Source organism: Polistes dominula, unplaced genomic scaffold (genome assembly GCF_049000335.1).
Source record: "Polistes dominula isolate Pdom_NZ unplaced genomic scaffold, Pdom_raw_medaka contig_77, whole genome shotgun sequence".
Lineage (NCBI taxonomy): Eukaryota > Metazoa > Arthropoda > Insecta > Hymenoptera > Vespidae > Polistes > Polistes dominula.
The window spans coordinates 705,430-722,563 of NW_028301152.1; the positions used below are offsets into that span (position 1 = coordinate 705,430).

The following is a 17,134-nucleotide window of genomic DNA, read 5'->3' on the forward strand; positions in this document are numbered from 1 at the left end:
GCGCAGTGAAGCCAAATCGTAGAACATTTTTACCCCTTCTCTCGAGCCAAGCACGCCTCGCACACAACGAAATGTTACGTATCGGTGTGTCGGGAAACCGAAAGAAGCCGAGGGAAGCCGAGTTTTACAAATTGTTTTACACATTGTTCAAATGTGTATATATGTCCATGTATTTCTCCGCTGCGCATGCTGGGGGTCTCGCAGCTAATCTCGGCTTCCCTCGGCTTCTTTCGGTTTCCCGACACACCGACACGTAACATTTCGTTGTGCGAGGCGTGCTGGGCTCGAGAGAAGGGGTAGAAATGTTCTACGATCTGGCTTCACTGCGCATGCGTAGCTTGGGGATGAGTGTCCTATTCGTATAAACTATTTTCAAATTTCCATTTTAGCAAACGTCCAATTGTATTCCTTCTTCAGCTGCTTAATAGACAGAAGTCAATAAACGATCGGATTAGTTTAAAGTTTGATTATTATAATTCGTTTATATTAAAGAGTTTTATGCTCGCTGTGTTGAGCATTTTCAAACATGCGTACACCATTAAAGAAAATACTGAAAATAATATGGATTCATTTTAGAAGAGCTGATAGTGTTGAGGATACTAAAAATGTATTGTTGCCATTGGGGTATTATCGATGTGTAGAAGTATGTACTGCAACGATTGAATATTGGTTTGAGAGATTCAAGATTGATTTTGAATATTTCAAATGGGAAGAAACATTAGAGACTATTGGACCCATGTTAAGTTTGCAATTTTTAATGGCATTAAGAAAAAAATATCCAAATTGGACGCTTAGACAATATACAGAGGCTATACGTTTACCCCCCAGAACCGTACTATGGTATAAGAGAGTTGTCGATGAACTAGGTCCTGATTACGTATGGCCAAAATTTCAACAGGATTAAACGATTATCATGATGATTTTAATCTTCAATCAAATAAAAAAAAAGAAAATATTTTTGGAAGAAAATAATTTTGTTACTATGAACAAAATGTCTTTAGAAAGTTTATATATATATATATATATATAAACGAGAAAAAATATATAAAACGAAATAATGTATAAAAGAAAAATATTTCAACAGAGTGGATATTTTGTATTATTACAATAAATCACCTTGATCTTGTAACAGATCAAGTTTTTGTTTTTAAAAAGTAAATGAAAACAATTTTTTTTGTTATTTAAAGAAAATTATTTAACATATTTTTTTTTTGTAATTTTTGATAAAATATCAATAAAATATTCTTCTATAAATAAAATCAAATTGTTTAAGTGATATTTAACTTATCAATGTACAAATCAACTTTTATTATTTATGATTATTAATGATATTGTTAAAGAAATTTGTCAACAACATATTGAATCTATAGGAATTATTTCATTTAAAAATAAAGTTTTGTTTTTAGTATAAAGTTTAAGGTTGTCAGGATAAATTTATTATGAAAATAAGCAAAAACTATTACTAATATCTACGAAGATTACTTCACTGATACAAACATAATATGTAGAAATCATAAATTTTCAATGTTTTCCTTCCACTTAAATATAATTCTTATATATATATATAAGAGTGTCCTATAATATATAAGGACTTATATATATATATATATATATATATATATATTTGAAATAAAATAATCACACAAACATACAAATATAATTAAATATTAATGTAAATAATGTAAAATCATGATCTCTCTTACTAACTAGAAGGTATAATTTATTAAATAGATTATATACATGTATTTTATAAAGTTTATATTTTTTATTCGTTAATTTTCTGTTAAATTATTTCTTGAGCTATATAAACAAAGCATTTTACATAAATACATATATTTACAAGTGGCCATCGAAGATTGATACGAAGATATTATTGGGCACACTGATTTAGATGTTTAATAGAGATGTTTATCAAGAGCTCATTTAATTTATTTTAAGATCATTTTTTAATCATTTTTAAACATTAAACTAAATTGGCAGTATGTGTTTCTACATTGAAAAGAAAATATTTTGGACTGTTGTTTTCATTTGAAAATGAGTTTCGAAGAATAGTCCTTTTTAATCTTTTAACTGTAGTAACGGTTGATGATAGATTAATCAAACAAAAACCGTACATTACTACATCAATGATTAGGTTTTCATGATATAATTGTTGCCTCATGTAATAATGTATTAATTTCTGCAAAAAGATTTCAGTTTTAAAGAATTGCCTTTTAATTGTTAAAAGTGTATTCATTTTATCAAAAATAAATATACAAATAATTCAATATATAATATAAATAAATATATTGTATGTAAACACGTATCATTTTCAATGGTTAAAATAAATACGGTTGTGTATTGTTTGATTATCCACTATATACAAAATGTCAATGACTAGACTTACTATAAAAGCATGGTCGTTGGATTTTCCATGAAGTTTTTAAAGGCTGAAAGCCATTGTGCACCTACCGCACCATCCACCGTACGGTGATCGCAACTAGCAGTTACAGTCATAAATTGGGCAGTGGTAAATCTAGAATTATGAAATAACATTTGAGAAATGAATTTTATATTCGTAGTTGAAATTAATAGAAAATATTGATTGAAATATGAGAATATACCCTTTATCATTTTTCGCGGGTATTAGTCTTTTTTCTGTTGAACCTATTGCAAGAATAATAGACTGAGGAGGGTTTATAATGGCAGCAAAACTTTTAATGCCAAACATTCCCAAATTCGAAACAGTTATCGTGCCTCCTTGAAATTCTTGTGGCTGCAACTTTCCTTCCCTTGCTTTAGCAGCTAAAGCTTTAACATCTTTACTAATTTGGATAACACCTTTTGTATCTGCACTAAACACTATAGGAGTAATCAAACCAGACTCTGTGCTTACTGCTACGCTTACATCTACATTAGTGTACCTTTTTAGAATAAAATAAAAAGAACATTATTAAAATATTGATCTTAATCTTAAAAGGAAAAAGAGCGAAATAATAAAATCAAAAATCTTACTGTCTTATAACATCACCCATCCAAGCACTATTACCCTCGGGTACTTTTTTACAAGCCATTGCCATTCCTTTGATAATGATATCATTAACGCTTATTTTTACTTTTTCTTTTTCTAACATCTTATTGAATTGCTCTCGCATTGCTAAAGCTTCATCCATTTGTACATCTATCGTAAGATAATAGTGAGGAATAGTTTGTTTACTTTCAAGTAAACGTTTCGCAATAACTGCTCGTATATTGGATACAGGAATATCTGTACCAGCTGCACCAATTGGTTGTGCAGATATTGCTGGTCTTGCAGCAGCTGAGACACCTTCAAGATCTTTAGATGTTATAGAATTGTATAAGCCTGTTCCTTTCAAGCCCTATAAAAAAGAATGATTTCTATTTTTCTACTCCATCTTAACATCTGAGAGAAAATACTAAGGAGGTAAGGATACTTTAACGTAATTAATTACTTAACAATTTAAAATTACCTCTAAACTAATTCCTTTTTCAGCAGCAATTCTTTTAGCTAATGGACTGGCATATATCCTTCCACCAGGTGTGATTTTTGAAGGGGCAGTACGTGGGGGTGAAGGTGGAGGTGCCGCTGCAGTTACAGGCGTGGACGGAGTAGGTGCAGCAGGTGCAGCTGGTGCTGATGGTGCAACAGGTGGTGCTACCGTATCATCCTTAAAGTCCTTAAAAGCAGCAACGCTGTCTTCACTTTGAACAATGATGCAAACAAGTTTGCCTATGGGAACATTTTTAGTTCCTGCAGGTACAAGTATTTTAGCTAAATAACCTTCTTCCGGTGTCTCAAATCCCATTGTCGCTTTATCAGTTTCAATTTCTGCTAATAAGTCACCTTCATTTAATTTATCACCTGTTAACAATAGAATCATATATAACATTATTATTATTATTACAATATAAAAGAAAAAATTAATATGAAGTAATTTAATAAATTATGCTTACCTTCTTTTTTTTGCCAACTCACAATAGTGCCTGTTTCCATAGTAGGTGATAGTGCAGGTAATTGTACTTTAACATGGTCAGGAAGATCTGCGTAAAACCGTGATTGCTGTTGCCATGGTATCACCGTAAAACGTAAATTATCGTGGACCTGAATCCTGAATACCAAGCAAGAAAGCAGTGATATACTCTAAAAAATGTTAAGAATCATGTGACGATATAATGTGATATTAGTTGAAATATTTCAACTAATGTATCAATATATCTGTTAAACTAATGATAAATAATATCAATAAAATATCCACAAATAAATACTAGTCCGTATGAGGAGAGATTATGCAAGTTCGTTAAGAGACTTTTCAAATGTGTTAACTTAGAATAAAATGATATGTACGATAATAAAGTAATATAAATTAAAATTAGTCAGGTCATATTGTGAATTTGAACGAATGACAATTAAAATAGTAGAAATGATGCATTAATAAAAATCGATAAATTTATAATGATGAAAGGAAAATTGAACGAACGTACGATTAAAATGAAAATGGCAAATAAAATGAAAATCAATCAAATGTTATTACCTTTGTAAATATTTTCTGTGAAGACATCTAATGACCACAGTCCTGACGGTGTTGGTACGCACACCACTTCGAAATATCGTGTGTGCCAAATCATTACGTAGTCTTGCCGTGGTACGTATCATATCTCGATCGGTTAAACAATGTCTATTCGTACTATCGAATAAAAATAATGAAAGTTTTTTCAAAAATATTTCTCTAATATTATATTTACCCAAAAACTTGCCACAAGTTGATTCAGGAACAAAGTGATGCGATAAAACAGGATAAAGTGACGGATACGTTGGTGCCGAATTAGAGGTCGTTCGCAAGGTCACGTGGTTTCAACCATGAAATTTATTCTCATTCAATACGGGTAGTGTCGATGACTTCGATATAACTTTATCTTATAAAGTTTTGTACAGCGCCGTCTTTCATTCAGTAATTACTTTTTAATATGTTTCGTTTATGAAATATACAAAATATTATTTTAATGAGAAATTAATTTAAATTAAATTAAAAAAAATATATATATATATTAAATAGTTTACCTTATCGAACTTTTATTTCACGTTCAATGACTAATATTCCTTTTATTATATTCCTTTAGATCGACACTAATTTTACTTGACACGTAAACATAGTTTATCATTTAAAAAAAAAAAAAATAATCGATGATTTAATGAATATTTAAAAATGAAAGAAATATAATCAAATGAAAAATCTATTCGGCAATAGATTTATTGGACTTAAAATAATGATACAATAATGTATCGATACTTACCGACTATCGATAATCACATTTCTATTCATTTCGATATTACTACAATTTCACGTTTTATCTAAATTTGTATTTCTTTATAGGTTAGATCACAGGCAATTTAAAAATATTAAAGGATTACTAAAAAAAACTATGTAAATGATATTCAATTTAATGTGAAATTGAATTATTCAATTATTATATACATTATTATCAAAAGTTATTTCAATTGCCATGTCAATTTTACGAAGAGCACAGGTTTGTTTTTATATCAAATTGATGATTACTTTTAAATCAATAATGTAACACTTCTGTTTTTTTTCTTTATTCTTCTTATTATTATTAATTAAAGTCATAACATTTATCTTTTAGCAATGGAGCACTTTTACAACTACTTGGCATATATATGACGCAAAATGGCAAGATCCTTATAAAAGTGCTGAATTAATTAAACATTATTTACTGGGTATGCACAAACCAATATATCATCCATTGAGTAAGTTAAATGTCATAATATTTCAATGTATACACACATTGATATTTATATTTCTAAACTGTTTCATTTACTAAATGATGATCTTTCGTACAGATTATTGCGGTGATCATGTGGTTGTAATAAATAGTAAAGATATAGCATTAAGAGGAGACGAATGGAGAAAACGTGTTTATTTTCATCATAATACATACAGTGGTGGTGCTTCTTGGACTCTTGCATGGGAACTTCATAATTTAAATCCAACTTTGGTAATTAATAAACATATATAGCTGTGAATATGTAATAGTGTTTAGATATGAGCCATTCATAAGTAAAATCAATTAACTTTCATGGTGTGTTAATTAAGTATCTCGTATATTAATTGATCTAATGAATTTTGATTTAATATTATTCTTATATAGATAGTGTCCAAAGCGGTTTATCGTGCAATGACAGGAAATTTACAAAGACGATACACAATGCAAAGATTGCATATTTATCCAGATGAAAATGTTCCAGAAAAAATACTACAAAATGTTTCTAATCAAATCAAACAATTAAGATCAGTTCCAATTAGATTAGATCATATTCCTAAAGAAGAAGTTGAACAATTTCCCAAATTGTTATCTTATCCCGAAGATTTCGTGCTTAAGTGATTTATTCATTGTAAATAAAATAATGATTACACTTTAATATTATTGTATGAATATTTAAATATAAATAGTAAAAGTCAGTATACACGTATGTTCTTTTATATTTGATTTATAGTATTATTAATTTGCTTTATGGAGGATCTCTCAAAAGTCACTTTACCATACTAAAAAAAATTAAACATTAAATTCTATAATTGTAAAATCATAATTTGAAATGAAAAATGAAATATTTGTATATTGTATAATTAAATCATTAATTTTAAGATTCTTGTGTTTTCTGTAAAACGATTTTTGAAACATCTTGTATATACAGTACGAATTTTATATATAAAATATAAAATTTAATTCAATACTTCCAATAAGTACACATTACTAAACTAGATGGAGCCACGTTGCAAATGACAATAGAGGGCAGTGCACAACACTGAATAAGTGATCAGTGGCAAGGCCTTTAAGTATTCTATCTTTGTCAATCCAATTTCTTGCAATTGTCAGATTGCTGTCATTTTACTATTATAAATGCAATTGAACAATAAATTATATATACATAAATATCATTTTTAAAAGTAAAGAATTATTTCTGTTTAACAAACTTTATATCAATTAAATTATCATAATGGCGGATGCTAAATATTCTGATTTACCTGGAATTGTATGTATCATTATAAAATTAATACTTTTTCAAAGAGTATTTCTGTAAACGTCACTAACACATATATTGTTTATTATAATAATAATAGAATACAATGTTTTTCATTAATGTACTTCCATTTTCTTATATTAATCTAACATATGTGTCATATAAGATACACATAAATAGTTCAATAATTTATATAATATTGCAGGCATACGATCAAGTTGATGTTTATGAAACAACTGATTTACCAGAGTCAGAACAATTTGAAATTTACTCCGAGGTAAAATAATGTTATTCTCCTATATATTTATAATTTTGATATATCTTTTTTTACCATTAACATTAATCTATTTTTATGTATTCAGGATGAATCAGATTCAATAGAAAAGTTGCATATAAATGCTAGAGTAGCTTTTAGTAAATTTAAAACCAAAACGGTTGGAGACACCAAAGTTGACTTTTCAGATTCTATTTCACGCAAATCAAGAACCGGTTACAAGTTGGTATTAATTATATTTAAAGTATCGTATGTGAATACATTGTATAATTAAATATTACTTTTTTTTTCTATTTTCATTGAATTTAGGTTTAGAGATTATGAGCTTTTGGGCGAAGATGAAAAAGAAACTCCAATTCAGAAATATCAACGTTTACAATGCGAAGTGAGAGAATTATATGAAGAAATAAATGCATTAAAGGTAGCACAAAACAACAAACACAATGCTACGAATATTTTTTCTTTGTTTTTTGTTTTTTTTTTTGCATTCAATAGTTTTTTTTTTAAAACATTTGATTGTGTTTAGGAAAATGCGAAAGAAGAAAACGAAGAAGTTAAATCTGCGATAGAAATCATTTCTCAAGTGGAACAATTAGGAAAAGAAATAAATGATCTAAAATTACAAGAATTTCTTGGTTCTGGACTTATGGGATTATTTTCAGATCCTCAAGGAACTAGATTGAAGTATATTTTACTTAATATTCTTAAAACATTTGTGAACAGTAAGACGTTCAGTTGAATACCGTATAGAATAATTTGAATATTAAAACTTCAATTACTAAAGTGAAAAAATAATATTACAATTTTTAAATGTAAATCATAAATGGACAAACACATTAATTTTATTCCATTAAATGAATTACTTTTTTTTAGGGAATTGATATTGCAGATAGAAGCATTTAGAAATACTGGCATTTCTAAATCAGAAACAGAAGTTAAATCAGAAACAGAAGTAAAATCAGAAACAACTGAAACCAAAGAAAAACCACCTTCCGGTGTCTTGGAATACAAAATGATGTATTTACCGGAAAAAGCTAAAATGCAAGAGATGGCGAGAATTGTGCAACTTGAACAAAGATTATCTTGTCTTGAAAATATCATTGGTACATCTAACGAAAATGTTTCTCTTTTCTCTCGGGTAATAATACATTTGAATATAACGTAACTCTACATTTGTTTTTTTTTTTTTTTTTTTTTTTTTGATTAATCGTAAAAAGTCATAATTTTCGAAACAAACATCTTATATTTTGTAGAATTTGAAATGTCAAGGTATAGTAGATGCAGTACAACAACTAAGCGCAAAAGCTGCACTTTTAGATACGAATCATTTGGAAGCTATAGATAGAAGATTATCAGCTTTAATTTGCAAGATTGATGACATCGCTAAAAAGGAACAAAAAGCAGTTCCTGATGCAGAGTTAAAACAAAAGGTTTTACTCTCTCTTTTTATAAATTATTATTACTTAATTATAATAAAAAAGTAGATGGAATTAAAATAATTACTTATTTTTTTGTTATATATGACAGATCGAAGAAATGTATAAAATAGTAAGAAAGACTGAAAGTATGTCAGATATTTTACCTCTAACTATTAATCGAATGACATCTTTGAGCACTATACACGAAGAAGGTAGGTTCTCATTTTTTTTTTTTTTTGACTATAAAATAAAATATAAATACTTATTCAATTATTATCAAATGAAAGGTAAAATATGTTACTGTGTATTCGTTATTGTTATGATTATATTAATCCTTGTTAATAGCTGCCAACTACAGTAAGGCAATGAAACGATTCGAACAACTGCAGAAACAAAATACTCAATTTATGGATAGCAATAAATGTTTACTCGCTGGTGTACAAGAAAGCTTTGCATCTAATTTAGAAGTTATTAAAAATAATATAACGTCACTTTCCGAACGTGTTGCGAAGCTTGATAAGTAATCGATAGCAGCTTAATCACTTTATTGAAATTATTGAAATTATATAAAAATATAAATATATATATATATATATAATAACATTTTTATATTTATTTATTAAAACTCAATGAGATAGTAAAAATTGTCAATATTATGTATTAATGTAAAATAAATTATATTCCTTAAAAATGAATCGTTCAAAAGTTATGTGTTTAATAAGTATGAAAAATCATTTTCTTTCAAGTATTTTTCGATCAATATTTTAATGAGGAATATTATAAAGTTAATAAAAATGAAACACATCATAAGTTTTCAGTGTAATTATTTATTTGAAAAGATTAGAATCTTAATTTTTGGAAGAACCACTTATTTTTACCGGACTTGTACCTGTTAACAAAAATTCATGAATTATTTATAGCATTATAAAAATGTTATTAGAATTAATATGAATTATGAATTATTGCTTTTTTTTTTAATTATATGAAGTTCAATATTATAACTACTTTAATATTAAAATTATGAATGAATATAAATTTAAGTACCTCTCTTCAAATTTAACACGAATTTGGAATCGTGCCTTTTTTCGTTTCATAGGATCTTTAAGATCTTTTGGAGCTACTTTTTCCAATTGTAGTTCAGGTACCGTATACCTTGTTGGCATTAAATGATTGTAATTTAAAACCTATAACAACAATAAAAATAAACAAATAATGATAATATAATTAAGAAATATATACAAAGAAAGAAATAAAATATTGAACATCTTTTATTCAACTTACTTTAACGAAAGGTTTTATCTTGGAACGCTTATGTAATTTTCCTTTTCCCATTCGTTTATGTACTTTTCTTGGGTATCTGTCGATACCAGCAACCATAGCATGACCGTATTGTTTATCCGTGGTACCGTCGTCGAAGGTACGCATAACAATAGCTTTTCTTCCTGCGTACCGGCCACTAAGGACCAGTACGACTTTACCACTTTTCATAATCTTCACCATTCTAAATAAATGGTCTGCAACACACAAAAACAATTTTTATTAATATAATTCAATACTTATATATGATACATAAAAAAAAAATGTTTCACATTTAATTTTGAGGTTATATTTTAATTAATATTTTTATTACTTCTAAACACACACGACAAAATTTTTTTTCAACATTTTAATATTGAACATTTGTTTAATTCATAAAAATAAATACTTTCATTTTTTTATAATATAACAATTTAAAGAAAAATTTAAGTGACATACGTAAGAGCAATGCTTTTACAATTAAACCTGCCGATACCTTACAGAGACTGAAATAATAACCAATATATATATCAAATTAAAGGAAAATGTTTCATTATTAAAAATGAAATCATCAATGTTATCATATTAATTTAGAAATAAATGATGTTTTTAGATTATATATAAGAATAATTGGTAACAAACCTTTTTCCAATCCTAAAAATGGAAAATACAGACCGCCTTGGTTGAAGCCAAGATGTAAAAGGAATGTAGAAGCGTGACTGCAATTTCTAAACGTTGGTTTGCTTCTTTTTTATTGAGCTATTTTCTCATTGGTGCTCGCTCTTCATATTGTCCAGACGATCATCCAATAGGAATGAAGAATGAATATCTTGAGAAGTAAGGTTACCTTACTATATTCTACTGAGAATTTTACTAGACTAATGCACATGTGTATCGATGTGTACAATTGTATGTAACAGAAGTGGTCATAAAATAACCTAAATTTGATTTTTTTTTTACAGCTGTCTTATTTACAATTATTTTTAAATAATTGCATTTAAAACAAAGTGAGCAACTAAGACAATATTGAAGTATACACTTAAATTATGATATTAATGATTTTAAAAACATGTAAAAATAATATTTTAACTTTTGATTATAAGTTGTATCATAAGTGCATCATTAACATACACTTATTACATCTCGAAATTTGTGAGAGTGTACAGGTAAAATAATAAATAGCAATGAATGTATATTATAATAGTAATAAATTAAAAGTTGAATATATTTAAATAATAATCAAAATTTTTAATATTCGCGTGGTTTTTTTTTTTTAATAGTTTAATTTTGTAGTGAATTTTTAATTTTCTTAGTTTAAGTACCCTAAATGAGTACCGTGAAGAATTCACTTGACGATCAAGATCCTGATTATACTATTCCAATATCAACGGATGAAAATTTACAAGAAGTTTGCGAAGAAAATGGTAAAAATTAAATTTAAGCTAAATTGCTCATACTATCAATGAATGCATCACAACATTTATATTGGAATTTTGTTGATTGATTTAGCTCGTACAACAACAACAAAGAAAATAACTGACATTATTGAGAAAGAATTTTCACAAGAAATAGATGCCAAACAAAATGAAGTCTTACAAATTCAAGAAAGATTACACAAAGCATTGAAGACTTTACATTTATTACGATACGTTGTCATAACCGATTTTTATAATCGTAAACAATGTCAAAATTCTCAAACTCGTGAAACGCAACAAACCCGTATCCATCCAGCAATTAAACAATTGATTGGAAAAAGTCCTAAACTATCGTGTAATGATTTGGCTGTACCATCAACATCCACAGATCCAAGATTTTTAAATGGATATTTGTGTCCTCCTTCTCCTAAAAAAGCCTCAACAACTGAGCATAATGTTATAAAGACTGAAAATACAACAGAATCTTCTAAGGAATGTAATACAAGTATACAGTTTAAGAGTCAAAGCATTCAAGATGATGCTCCACCAAAAAAAATTCCCCGTTATATACCACCAAAAAGTGGATTACCAGAACCGACGAGTCCTTCTAGAGGTGTTAGACATAAAGTTAGAAAACGCATAGTGATTGGAAATATTTCCAAATGGATTCCAAAAGAATGGAGAGAAGATACTGCCAGTCATAAATGGACGATATATGTGAAAGGTAGTAAAGAGTTTCCTAAAATTGAAGATTTTGTAAGTAAAGTTAGATTTTTTTTACATCCAAGTTATCAACCGAATGACGTTGTCGAAGTATCGTCTGTTCCATTTAATCTCTCAAGAAGAGGTTGGGGCGAATTTCCGATTCGGGTACAATTACATTTTAAAAATCCACTTAACAAACCGATGAATATTATTCATAATCTCAAATTAGATACTACGTTTACTGGCCTTCAAACGTTAGGTTCTGAAACTGTATTTGACATATGGATTTGTACGATGGATCCAAAACTTTTTATACAAGCTGATAAAGAAATTTGTGATAGTTCTAAAGAAGAAATAAATTCATCTGTTGTCAATGAAGAGCACAATTTTGATTCAATGATTATTGAAAAATCACAGAAGTCAAGTACTTCGATTGATTCTGATACAATTAGTGGGAAATTTGAAAAAAATAATTTACAAGTTCCTAATATAGATAATAAGTTATGTGATATGAAATCACAAATACAATTAGATGTCATTAAATCAAAGTCTATCGATGAGACTCCACAGGCAATATCAGTTACGACAGATGATGATAATACACTTACATCTAAATGTAACATTAATACAAAACAATTAGAAGATATGAGATTTTCTATTCTTCACGATCATAACTATTTAAATAATTTTATTTCTAACGAAACTAACTTATTTGTAGATAATAATATTACTATAAAACATTCATCAGATAATAGTCCAATTAAGAAATCCGTTAATTCGACAGTAGAACTATCTGGCAATAATACAAGTTTGATAAAACAATTTTCTAATAATCAGCATTGTACATTTAATACAAATACAGAAAAATTAGTTGAAGATAATTCTAATATAAATGATAAATGTACAAAAGTTGGATCATCGTCATTATTGATTAGAAATAACACTACTAAAGAAGTTATACAAAAAGAACATTTTAGAAATAGTATAAATGAGACGAATAAAAATACTTTATGTCAGATGAACTTTAAATCTACTTTGCGTCCATTACAAATTACAATACCTCCTTCGTTTGAGCCAACTGCAGGAAAGCATATGTTAATTTTACAAAATAATAAACGTAATTCAACAGAGACAAATAATATATATCTTTCTAAAGTAGATACTACTGCCAAATGTGCTAAAAATTATAATCAAATTAATACGAACAATTGTTTAAGTTATGGTAATTCGAAGAAGAATATAATTATTCCTAGAGGAACTAGTTTGTTAAAGAAACAAGTCAAACAAACGGGAAATTCAACTACGAATAATACAAATGATAATAAATATGCAATTTTGGAGATTAAACCATCGAACAGTCTTTTGTTAAATTTAAATTCTAATATACCGGCATTGAAAATAGCAGATAACGCTTCTTACAACATGGCAAATTTGTATAACAAAAATTCTTCACATTTAGAAACATCATCGTTACAAAAGGATCAAACATTTACAAAACCAATGAATCATAATGGTAAAATAGGAAAATCGAGAATCATTTTGGGTAAAGATAAATGGAAGCTTCATAGTAAAGAAGATTTATACAAAAAAGATTTTAAAACGATAGAAACTGTAAAAATTAGAGATGTAGAAGGTTTATTACGATTTATCATACGTAGGATACCCATTGTTACTCCACATGCATCTGATCCAGATTACAAACGATTACATCCTTATGCTTGTACTACAGAGAAAGAATATTTTAATCATAACGTAGGTAAACGTGCAGCTTATGAATGGTGGCGAGCAAAAACAGTAAGATCATTTTTACGTAAAAAGCTAACTGCGGAAGATAAATTATGGTCAGTGAAAGAGATAATACTTTGGGCAAGGTTGTATGGATATACACCAACACGTACTTGTTTTGGCATAGATTCAACAACAATAACAAGTGGAGCAAAAAGATTACCATGTACAGAGATTTCTGCAACAACGTCAACGTGTACGGAACCAATAGCATTTAAAAAGTGGCTTCAAGCATCTTATGATGCATCAAAGAATTCAACGAGTAACGGTGATTCTCAAGAGGAAGACATTGACATTTTAACTTGTCAGGATACTGAAAATAATAAAACAACGCAACAACATACAATTAAATTTGGCAGTAATAACGAAGTAACAAAATCTAATACTATATCCCTAAATTTAGAAGAAGAATTATTACCGTTGCATAATTTTGTTTGCGAGACAACTAGAAGTATTGGCATTACGTTAAAACCAGAGGAAACTTTTCCTAATGTTCTACATTGTAGTGCAAGTCGTGTTATGATACGAGTAAGATTAATTTATTTTTATGTTATAATTATAATATAACAAAATTTTATTTTTTATTTTAAATATGTAATATATATATAAAATAAATCATTTATTATATCTTCAGGCTATGGAATGTTTTGTGGAGGATCTTGTCAGAACGTCTTTAGTAAAAGCTTGGGAAAAGAGTAATGGCAAAGAGTAAGAATATTTTATAATTGTTATTATTATTGTTGTATATAATTTATTATAATAATTAATTAAAATAAAATATTAGTGATATCTAATCATAATAAATAATAATTTTATATACAGGTGTCCACAAACTTTGTCACTGGATGACGTACGTTCTGCTTTGATGAGTCGAGAGGAGTTTGATATTTTTACAAATGAAGGTTTGGGTTCGCGAGCTCAACTTAGTAAAGAGGATTAGTTAAGATTGCTATCTGCTCTAGATATACAGGATTACAAAAGAGGTGTAAAAAAAAAAACGAATAAGAATGTTTATATTTTAAAGATGACCAACAATAGCACAGATCGATATTAAGTAATATTTACAGTATTACGAGTTACTAATACTTATATTGTATTATTACAAGAGTACAGAGATTTTTTTTCTTTTTAGAAAAAAAAAAGGGGAAAAAATATGTATACCCATTAGAAATAATTTAATATTTAAGCATATTGAAATGATACATCTCTGTACGACTATTTATGTCACGTACAGATAATAATAATTGTATTGATTAATAATTGTAAACATTTCAGACAGGACTTCCACAGTTAAATGATCAATTTGTAAATTGTAGAATTTTTATATGACGGACTTGTAGAAAAGATTACGAAAATTTGAACATTCTAGCATTTAATTTTGTTACTTTCATTTTCTTTGTTTTTTACATGAATTTTTTATTTAAATGATAAGTAAAACAAAGTTATGTAAATATTATCTATAACTAGACATTTCTATACATACATACACATACATTATTATATATATTATTTTATTATTTTATTAAGTATTTTAATATAATTTTTAATCACACACATGATTATTATATTTTGTCGTCATTTTTTTTTTATTTGATTTTGTTTTTTTTTCTTTCTACCGAACAACGATTAAGTAGTCAGTGAAAGCTTGTGGCTAGACACAACATTTTTAAAATGGGATGAATCATGCGACTGGACTTGCATTCAAAATAAGTTTGCTTTTATCGTCATTGTCGAGAGTCTAAGGGAATAAAATTTAAAAATTAAAAACAAAAAGCAAAATAACATTCTTTTTTATTTCGATTCGTAATAAAATAACTTTTGTTCAATCATTTCGTAATATTTCATTTAGTATTTTATTTTTCATTTATGCTTTCACATCACTATTATTATTATTATTATTATTATTATTATTATTATTATTATAAAAATTTATGTAATCGCTAACAAGAAAATATGCAGACAATTACAATATCAAAGAGAAATTTGAATAGGTGATGATAAATTAAATACCATTTATAATCAAGATAATTTTCAAAAGTAATTATACAGAAAAATCGTATTAATAACAATACTCTTATGTGAGAAGTATAGATAATTCTATCTTCCCACGTCCTTGGTTATGTTGGTATCGCTTAATTTAATGTTTTTTTTTTTTTTTTACCAATCCCCAATAGAAAAAGAATTATTTTTACATTATTAACAATAGCAAAAATTCCCATTACATTTTTTATCATTAGAATTTTGTTAATCGAATCTTGTTCGAATGTATATATATTATTTACATTTGCCCTGTAAAATGAGTGGGAGAGAAGAAAGAAAACACAAAATTATAACTTTTTACAAATATTTATAATAATATTGTTGTCAATTTGATTTCAATCACAATCAACATATTTAAATATATAAATCAAAAATATTATAATTTCGTTCGAATTCAATAATCGATTGTTGAAAATCGTTAGGGATGAAAAATCGATCGATCATGATCACGTGACCAGATATACAGGAGGTAGAATAAAAATGCATCATTCAATGATATTAATATTTATTAATTCTAAGAATAAAGAAACGTTGTCATCGTAGAAACTTAAAATACAGCTAATAAACTTACGAAACATAGTCTGTAGAAATGAAGGATCTGCGCTTATGTATGAGATCGGAATCGGAAACGGAATCCGAGGTTACGCGTCCGAGATTCCGCGGGATATATAGGGTGAAGACGAACGATCTATGACGTCAGAGATAAACGCGAAGAAACTTGAAATGGTCTCGTCGTATTCTGGATCTCTCCAGTTCTTTTTTCTTTTTTTTGTTTTTTTTTTTTGGAAAGAACACCTCCCTTTTTTTCTTTTTTATTTTACACACGGGAAGATAAGACAAAAATTTGTCATCTTTTTTACATTACCCTAAAAATAAATAAACGCGTTAGCTCGTACATAAGTACGCCATTTTGTTTTTTCTTTTTTATTATACGATAGATACATTCGGAGAGATAAATAAAGAAGCAAATAAATAACGATAAAAGTAGGTAACATTTTTGTTTTCATCCATTCGACATAATATATATATATATATATAAATTTGTATATATATATACATTCAATTACTAGCTCAATACAAAGAAACATTTATAGTAGGTGGATACTCTGAAATAAGAGAGTATAGTGAATAGGGGGGGGGGAATACTATTCATCCCTTGGGTATT

The 17,134-nt window shown here is 27.6% G+C and overlaps 5 protein-coding genes across 7 annotated transcripts; 3 read left to right on the top strand and 2 right to left on the bottom strand.

Moving 5' to 3' along the window:
- Window positions 1–1,743: 1,743 nt before the first annotated feature.
- On the bottom strand, window positions 1,744–4,884 carry muc (dihydrolipoamide S-acetyltransferase muc). 3 transcript variants are annotated; one of them, XM_015316581.2, is made up of 8 exons: window positions 4,744–4,884; window positions 4,533–4,685; window positions 3,955–4,109; window positions 3,471–3,862; window positions 2,995–3,359; window positions 2,604–2,903; window positions 2,387–2,515; window positions 1,744–2,179 (listed from the first exon to the last, which is right to left on the bottom strand). In XM_015316581.2, coding segments are annotated over exons 2-8 (1,464 nt in total). In that variant the 5' UTR covers window positions 4,655–4,685; window positions 4,744–4,884; the 3' UTR covers window positions 1,744–2,178. The 3 variants fall into 3 exon arrangements, with proteins under 3 accessions (XP_015172067.1, XP_089034087.1, XP_015172068.1); XM_089177961.1 differs by having other exon boundaries at window positions 3,955–4,141; XM_015316582.2 differs by lacking the exon at window positions 1,744–2,179 and having other exon boundaries at window positions 2,386–2,515.
- On the top strand, window positions 4,810–6,481 carry mRpL13 (mitochondrial ribosomal protein L13). The gene is made up of 5 exons (XM_015316583.2): window positions 4,810–4,949; window positions 5,373–5,526; window positions 5,641–5,764; window positions 5,858–6,012; window positions 6,166–6,481. Exons 2-5 carry the CDS (start codon window positions 5,503–5,505, stop codon window positions 6,397–6,399), a joined length of 537 nt encoding a protein of 178 aa, XP_015172069.1. The 5' UTR covers window positions 4,810–4,949; window positions 5,373–5,502; the 3' UTR covers window positions 6,400–6,481.
- A 333-nt stretch (window positions 6,482–6,814) lies between these two features.
- DCTN2-p50 (dynactin subunit 2) lies at window positions 6,815–9,423 on the top strand. Its single transcript, XM_015316610.2, has 9 exons — window positions 6,815–7,048; window positions 7,242–7,313; window positions 7,399–7,532; window positions 7,620–7,731; window positions 7,837–7,994; window positions 8,184–8,448; window positions 8,564–8,740; window positions 8,838–8,940; window positions 9,074–9,423. The coding sequence occupies exons 1-9, from the start codon at window positions 7,013–7,015 to the stop codon at window positions 9,250–9,252; spliced, it is 1,236 nt and encodes a 411-aa protein (XP_015172096.1). The 5' UTR covers window positions 6,815–7,012; the 3' UTR covers window positions 9,253–9,423.
- A 112-nt stretch (window positions 9,424–9,535) lies between these two features.
- On the bottom strand, window positions 9,536–10,788 carry RpL27 (ribosomal protein L27). The gene is made up of 4 exons (XM_015316611.2): window positions 10,667–10,788; window positions 10,010–10,242; window positions 9,773–9,912; window positions 9,536–9,617 (listed from the first exon to the last, which is right to left on the bottom strand). The coding sequence occupies exons 2-4, from the start codon at window positions 10,226–10,228 to the stop codon at window positions 9,569–9,571; spliced, it is 408 nt and encodes a 135-aa protein (XP_015172097.1). The 5' UTR covers window positions 10,229–10,242; window positions 10,667–10,788; the 3' UTR covers window positions 9,536–9,568.
- Window positions 10,789–10,921: 133 nt separating this feature from the next.
- D12 (YEATS domain containing 2 homolog D12) lies at window positions 10,922–15,783 on the top strand. The gene is made up of 5 exons (XM_015316612.2): window positions 10,922–11,190; window positions 11,338–11,448; window positions 11,534–14,457; window positions 14,564–14,637; window positions 14,752–15,783. Exons 2-5 carry the CDS (start codon window positions 11,352–11,354, stop codon window positions 14,867–14,869), a joined length of 3,213 nt encoding a protein of 1,070 aa, XP_015172098.2. The 5' UTR covers window positions 10,922–11,190; window positions 11,338–11,351; the 3' UTR covers window positions 14,870–15,783.
- The last annotated feature ends 1,351 nt before the right edge of the window (window positions 15,784–17,134 follow it).

Coding starts and splice junctions, on each gene's coding strand:
- muc (XM_015316581.2), bottom strand. CDS start 4,654: ATGATACGTACCACGGCAAGACTACGTAATGATTTGGCACACACGATA. Junction 4,110..4,532: donor CACAGAAAATATTTACAAAG/GTAATAACATTT, acceptor CTTGGTATTCAG/GATTCAGGTCCACGATAATT. Junction 2,516..2,603: donor CCCGCGAAAAATGATAAAGG/GTATATTCTCAT, acceptor TCATAATTCTAG/ATTTACCACTGCCCAATTTA.
- mRpL13 (XM_015316583.2), top strand. CDS start 5,503: ATGTCAATTTTACGAAGAGCACAG. Junction 5,765..5,857: donor ACCAATATATCATCCATTGA/GTAAGTTAAATG, acceptor TCTTTCGTACAG/ATTATTGCGGTGATCATGTG. Junction 6,013..6,165: donor ATAATTTAAATCCAACTTTG/GTAATTAATAAA, acceptor ATTCTTATATAG/ATAGTGTCCAAAGCGGTTTA.
- DCTN2-p50 (XM_015316610.2), top strand. CDS start 7,013: ATGGCGGATGCTAAATATTCTGATTTACCTGGAATT. Junction 7,995..8,183: donor CCTCAAGGAACTAGATTGAA/GTATATTTTACT, acceptor ACTTTTTTTTAG/GGAATTGATATTGCAGATAG. Junction 8,741..8,837: donor ATGCAGAGTTAAAACAAAAG/GTTTTACTCTCT, acceptor TATATATGACAG/ATCGAAGAAATGTATAAAAT.
- RpL27 (XM_015316611.2), bottom strand. CDS start 10,228: ATGGTGAAGATTATGAAAAGTGGTAAAGTCGTACTGGTCCTTAGTGGC. Junction 9,913..10,009: donor AGATAAAACCTTTCGTTAAA/GTAAGTTGAATA, acceptor TTGTTGTTATAG/GTTTTAAATTACAATCATTT. Junction 9,618..9,772: donor CGTGTTAAATTTGAAGAGAG/GTACTTAAATTT, acceptor TTTTGTTAACAG/GTACAAGTCCGGTAAAAATA.
- D12 (XM_015316612.2), top strand. CDS start 11,352: ATGAGTACCGTGAAGAATTCACTTGACGATCAAGATCCTGATTATACT. Junction 11,449..11,533: donor AGAAGTTTGCGAAGAAAATG/GTAAAAATTAAA, acceptor TGATTGATTTAG/CTCGTACAACAACAACAAAG. Junction 14,458..14,563: donor CAAGTCGTGTTATGATACGA/GTAAGATTAATT, acceptor TTATATCTTCAG/GCTATGGAATGTTTTGTGGA.